This window comes from Neodiprion virginianus, chromosome 3 (genome assembly GCF_021901495.1).
Source record: "Neodiprion virginianus isolate iyNeoVirg1 chromosome 3, iyNeoVirg1.1, whole genome shotgun sequence".
Classification (NCBI taxonomy): Eukaryota; Metazoa; Arthropoda; class Insecta; order Hymenoptera; family Diprionidae; genus Neodiprion; species Neodiprion virginianus.
The window spans coordinates 9,634,741-9,641,631 of NC_060879.1; the positions used below are offsets into that span (position 1 = coordinate 9,634,741).

The window sequence follows — 6,891 nt, forward strand, 5'->3', positions numbered from 1 at the left end:
GTCCCGCCGTCGCCGAGAAAGTGAAGCTCGGGTGCGCGCTGATAAAAATATGCGTTTTTAGAGGAGGATCGCGGGTGTCGCGACGAGCCTCGCCTCAGTTTAGTTATTTTTTTCTCTTTTTGTTTGCATTACCAGTTAGTATTAAGTTGGCGATCAGCGCCATTTTGTAAAGGACGTTCGCGAGCAGCGCATCGAGTCCGATTTTGTTTTTGGTTTTTACGAATTAGGGTATTATTAAGACGGCGACTAGCGCACGTAGGCCGTAGAGGTCTCCTAGATTTATTCACTTCTTTTTTATTTTTTTTCTTGATTATTTGGTGTGTTTCTCCCTTTCTTATTTAGTTTAGATTAAATTTAACATTGTATTTGGAATCGCGAAGGGCGACTTCCGTAGTCGTATTATTATTATTTTCATTTTTATTTTTATTTCTTTTTGTTTCTGTAATATCGCTGATGAGAAATATACCATTGTAATTTTATAGTGAATAGGCCACCTCACGCGTTGGCTTACTTGTGTTGCAATTCTCTCTACCCAAAAATTACCCCTCCCCTCTCCGCGGTACTGAGCTACCGAGCATATGGTCGCGGTGTGTCGTATTACCAATTTCGAGGCGTGTTGATCACGCCAGGCGCCCAACAAATTTCGCGATATTGTTTCAGTTCCAGGATACCTCGCGGACGCCAAATTATTGTGCACGCGGTAAGTTCCCGGTTATTTGTTCCGAGTGACCGAGGTGCAGAAAAATCCACGTCACAATATACATATCTAAAGTGACAAGAATCTGTATATATATATATCAGTGGAAGACACCATTAGCTAGGGACGGGCGACATCAGTTAGATATTACATATATCAATATCGTTAATTCGATATACCGAAATACCGGTCGGTTTGTCGGTCGGAGTCGTCATTGCGTGAGAGACACTTCACTCTTTCCGCAACGCAACAAAACTCATTTCACGAAAAGATTCCCTCCGTAATGATTTGATAGTAAGATCATTTTAAAAATAAAAAAATATACTTAGATATATAAATCGCTGGAGAGAACCAAGACGAAGGATTAGGACAACATAACCTCAAAAAATTAGAGCACGTTATACTGTTTTGCGCTGAATGCGCGCATAAGCGAGATTCGGTACACGGTCTTAATTTTATTCCACCAAGGCGTTTTCGAGAAAAATACGTCAAAATTTCTTCGGAGTTTTGTTCACCCAGCTAAACCCTCTGTATCGGTCTTGTACGAACCGCATTGCATCAGCTCTCCCGCACTCTAGCTTTTTATCGTCCGTAGTGAGCCTCGCCTCGATGAAAAAATGTTTTGTTTCGATCTCAAGGAGAAGTGATCCAGGATGGCCCTTTTGTAATTTGGAGTTCGGCGTCTTTTCAAAAAAGATGGCAAAGTGGCACAGCGTCAACACTGTCTGCAAGTCATTGTTTCGAACAGTTGCACAACAAGTATGTGGAGAAATTATGTGGAAAAAATATACGATCGAGAGAAATCTCGCCAATGAATAGACTGAGCAATCATTCGATAAAAAAAATTACGATCTATTCATCTTCTAAACTATAGCAGTATAAATTGCAAACGAATTTGATTGACATTGTGAGAATATGTTGTAGTATCCGTAACGGCTAGCGTGAGCTAGCGAGGATATGAGAGTGTGTGTGTGTGGTCAAGAGACGAGTCAATTGTCGCCGAGCCGTGCTGGTGTCCGGCTTGAAGATTGTATGGACTAATAAAGGCGTTGGAAGAAATTATAATCGTGTGTTCCCTAAATACCCTACAGTGGCGAGGAGGATGGGATCAGTGTGTAATCGAATAAATTAATCGAAAAAAACTAAACGAGCAAATTAATCGAAAAAGTAATCGAAAAGAAAATTAAGCAAAACAATAAACGGAAAAGTTAAACGTGCTGATGCGGTGTGAAGACGACTTTATAGACTGGGAGACTATAGAAAACGCAGTGTACAGTGGAAAGACCACGTGGATTTACGCGTTAACTAAAGTTGAATTGGTAGAGATTTGCAAACGGTGGGAGGTGATTGAACAAACGAATGCGTCAATAGACGTGATCCGACAAAAACTTCCGCGGTTCGTTAAAGAACAAGGCCCGTTTCTGTAATTATTAAATGAGTTCGAAATCTTAGAAGACCTTGAAGAATCAGCCATGGCGGCCGCATCGTGGTTTGGCAATATAGAACCCTTTCGTAAAGGAGGAAATTGGAGTGCGTTTGTGCAGCAGTTAGAGGCATTTAGTATGTTGAACAACATTGCGGCGGACAAGAAAGCAGCATTATTGCTAACACAGGTGTCTCAGGCCGTGTTCGCCGAGATTCCGGCTATCTGCGAGACCGAAACACCATTGTCTCTAACGTACGAGGAATTGAAAAAAAAACTCTAGAGCCATTATCAACCAAAGCCGAATCAGCAGTTACAGCGGTTCTCGTTCCGAGCACGTAAACAAGGTCGTAACGAGTCAATACGAGACTTTGTGACAGCGCTGAGATCCCTGGCGTTGAAATGCCAATTCCAAACAAATGAAATAAATAGCCAGTTAAAGGATCAATTGATAACGGGGGTATATAATCAACGCGTTCGGTACGAATTATTGAAGGCATCGGCCGACGAATCTCTCGAGAACTTGCTACGGCTGGCGAAAACGGTCGAGCTCGCTGACGCAAAAGCCGCGAGATTAGGAACTCCGAACGTTGTAAACACAGGATCGACCCCGGAATACAACGGTGGCACAAGACGTAGATATACACACGATACAAACGAGACGAAACAGAACCGCGACCAATCGAGGCAGAGGGAATTTCTACGGCCAAGCGTCGCGTAGAGGATGGTCAGCCCCACGGGGCGGGGGCAGAGGAACACAACGATCTCAAAATCAACAAAGCCAAGGCGCCGGGCGTACTGCAGGAAGCGAGAGGATCTGTTTTTGCTGCGGTGGCACCAATCACATAAAAGCAAATTGCTCGCTACAAAATAAATATTGCAGCGAGTGTGGAAACCAAGGCCACGTTTCCAAAATGTGCAGACGCGCCGGACGAGGTGGCCAAACTCGGAAACCAAAACTACGTGGGAGATGGGGAGACAGCCGAGACACAAGAGCATTTGCGCGAAAAGTTCTCCGAGGACGAAGAGCGATATGCGAGCGATTTTTGGCCAGTTCGAGAGAGCGGTAATGTGGAATGCAAGTTAAAAAAAAAAGTCAATCCGCAGTTTGTAACGATTAAAGTCAATAACATACCATTGAAAATGGAGATAGATTCGGGTGCGGGAGTATCGGCCATATCGAAGAATTGCTACGAAAAATGGTTTGCGGAAATACCATTAATAACATCGAAGATTTCACTGCGGACATACGATAAGCAGAAATTACCAACACTAGGGTACATTCAAGTCGAAGCAGAGAAAAACTATGTCAAAAGCAAGGAATTATTATATGTAGTTAGCGAAGGTAGCTGGCCGATAATGGGCAGAATTTGGCTGCAGGCATTTGGGATGTGGCCGCTAGTTTTTCCAAACGATCCGTGAGAACACATAAATAGTACCGTCGCCCAAACAGGTGACGATGACGTGACAAAAAGAAAACAAATAACATGTCAACTCCAAAAAGAATTTCCAGGCGTGTTCGCAGCGGGTATCGGAACGTTCACTAAAGGCGAATTGAAATTAACGTTGATTGAGGGAGCCACGCCGAAATTTCTGCAGCCAAGAAAAATGCCCTGGGCATTGCGCGATAAAGTAGAGAATGAATTAGCCAGATTACAGCAGCTCGCAATTATATCACCAGTAGAATATTCCGATTGGGGCACGCCAATTGTGCCAGTTTTGAAGAGTAACGGTACATTACGTTTGTGCGGAGTTTATAAAGTGACTTTAAATAAATATCTTGAGGTCGATCGCTGCCGCTTACCGCGAGTTGAAGAAGTTTTAGAGACATTAAGAGGTGGAAAAATATTCACAAAATTGGACCCATCAGAAGCCTACCAACAGCTACCATTGACACAAGAATCTCAAAAACTAGTGGTAATCAGTACTCATATCGGATTGTTTAAATACCACAGGTTGCCGTACAGGGTAGCGACGGGACCAGGATCATTTCAAAGGGTCATGACTTCTCTATTATTAGGCATACCGGGCACGATCGTTTCTATTGACGATATTCTCATTACAGCGGCAACACTAGAAATACATACAGACAGAGTGCGAGAGGTACTAAAGCGTTTAAACGAGGGAGGTTTGCGTTTAAAATTCAAAAAATGTAAATTTTTTAAAAACGAGGTGTGTTATTTGGGGTTTCGTATCAACGAAGAAGGGATTCGACCTTTAGAGGCGAAAATAAAGAGTGTAAAAGATGCACCAAAGCCAAAGGACGTGTCGGAATTGAGAAGCTTTTTGGGGTCGATCAATTATTACGGTAGTTTTATTGAAAATATGGCCCAGAAATTGCGGGCTCTTTACGAATGTCTCGAGAAAGATAAATTCGAGTGGACGGAGGTCTGTGACAAAACTTTTGAAAAAATCAAACGCGAACTCGTGTCCGATAAAATCTTAGTGCACTTCGACCCCCAAAAGCAGACAGTTCTCACTTGCGATGCATCCCCGTATGGGATAAGTGCCGTGTTGGCGCACAGAGATGAGGAAGGTAACGTTCGACCGATATGTTTCGCGAGCCGGTCTTTAACGAGTACCGAGCGAAATTACACTCATCTGGATAAAGAAGGCCTGGCAATCATTTTTGGGGTGCGCAAATATTTCGAATATCTGTACGGACATAAATTCATATTACAAACAGATTCAGCAGCTTCAGCGCGTATATTCGATCCGAGTAAAGCGATCCCAGAGATCGCAGCAGCACGATTGCAAAGATGGGCACTATTTTTCGCGCCGTTTGAGTATACTATTAAACACATTCAAGGAAAAAAAAATTATGCAGACTGGTTAAGTAGACTACCATTGCCGAAAACAAAAGACGATGCTAAAGAATTACCGATTTCACAGAATACGATGTATACCCATGTGAATTGCGTTAAAGACTATGATTTCGCGACCCTCGATTGGAAGGCGAAAAGAAAATGTACACGGGAAGATGAAACTTTGAGCAAAGTAATACGATATTGTATGGATGGTTGGGAAGAAAAATCTCCGATTGACGAAAGTCTTAAAACTTTCTGGAGTGAGCGCGAATCATTAACAATTGATCAAGGTTGCGTCTTATGGGGACACCGAGTGGTGATTCCAAATAAACTAAGAGAGATAGTACTCAAAGAGTTACATTACAGTCATTTTGGTGTTACAAGAATGAAAGCGCTTGCTCGATCTTTTGTGTGGTGGCCGGAGATTAATAAACAAATTGAGTTAATCACGCAGGCATGCCGCGCTTGTTTAGAAACAAGAAAATCGCCGCCGAAAATTGCTTTGACACCGTGGGCTTGGCCTACAACACCGTGGCACAGAATACATGCGGATTTCTTGAGGCCTTTTAACGGTAAAACGGTACTCGTGATAGTGGACAGCCATTCAAAATGGCCCGAAGCTATAATCATGCAATCGATGAGCGAATCGCATACGATAAAAGCGTTCGAGGAAGTGTTTGCTCGACATGGGTATCCTGCTCATTTGATTACGGACAATTATTCGACGTTCGTAGGTAAAGCGTTTCAGTCATTGCTAAAAGTAGGGGGTGTTAGACACAGTACAACGCCACCGTATTGTTCGGCTACAAATGGAGCGGCGGAGAATTTTGTGGGGACTTTCAAACGCAAAGTCGCATGTATTATGGCGGACGGTTTTAATCTCCAAGAAGTAATAACTAAATTCTTATTTGATTATCGTAGCACCCCCCATGCCACTACACAAAGGACTCCAGCGAGTTTAGCACTCGGTAGAGAACTCAAAACTCGTTTTTCACGACTTCGGCCGACGCCGGTCAACGATTGCATAGTCACCCATCAATCGCGTCAAATTCAAAATTATGCGGGGAAAAGAGAAAGTACATTAAAAGTCGGTGATTCGGTGATGGCTCGAGAATATAAACAGGGGGGAAAAGCAGCGTGGAAACCGGGCACTGTAGAGATAGAATTAATAGCGGGCGTCACGTATCTCATTCGCATCGACGAAAAGACAGTTTGGAAAAGACACGCAAACCAGTTGATCAAATGTGATGGTTCGATTGTAGCAGAACAAAACGAGGCTGAAAAGAAACACCAGACCTTGCTACAGCCTAGGCCCATGGTTCGTCGATCGGAGCGGTTACAAAATAAGAAGGGGGAGATGTAGTATCCGTAACGGGTAGCGTGAGCTAGCGAGGATATGAGAGAGTGTGTGTGTGTGGTCAAGAGACGAGTCAGTTGTCGCCGAGCCGTGCTGGTGTCCGGCTCGAAGATTGTATGGACTAATAAAGGCGTTGGAAGAAATTATAATCGTGTGTTCCCTAAATACCCTACATATGTCTTAAGGCAGTTCTATCGGTATACATATGAGCCAAAAGTTTTGTCCGTTCCGTATAGGTACATCCTATTTCTAGAATCAGCTGTAGGGCACAAATTTTCAACAAAGACTGTACGCCTACACACAGAACAGTCATATACAAATGGCCACTCACACATAGACGCATAGCGACGCTGAACGCGGCAACAGCGCAATTCACAACTTTTATAAACAGTTCAACAGTTTTATAAAATTTCAAAGAAATGTGAGATAGAGTACGGCTAAAGGGTCGTTTTATTAAGAAAAAAGTGCGTGACAAACAAGTGAAAGCCGTGGCGGCTATGCGTCAAGCGCATCTCTCTAAAAACGCACCAGGTTTCCCGCCTAAGGGGGTGTCCATAAATTACGTGAGGTGTTTAAGGGGGTGAGGGGGTCGAGTCAAATCTCATCT

General features: G+C 43.4%; 1 protein-coding gene across 1 annotated transcript; it reads left to right on the forward strand.

The window, feature by feature from the left end:
* Window positions 1–2,169: 2,169 nt before the first annotated feature.
* On the forward strand, window positions 2,170–6,290 carry LOC124301537 (uncharacterized protein K02A2.6-like). Its single transcript, XM_046756701.1, has 6 exons — window positions 2,170–2,375; window positions 2,553–2,755; window positions 3,004–3,465; window positions 3,574–4,248; window positions 4,342–4,656; window positions 4,807–6,290. The coding sequence occupies exons 1-6, from the start codon at window positions 2,170–2,172 to the stop codon at window positions 6,288–6,290; spliced, it is 3,345 nt and encodes a 1,114-aa protein (XP_046612657.1).
* The last annotated feature ends 601 nt before the right edge of the window (window positions 6,291–6,891 follow it).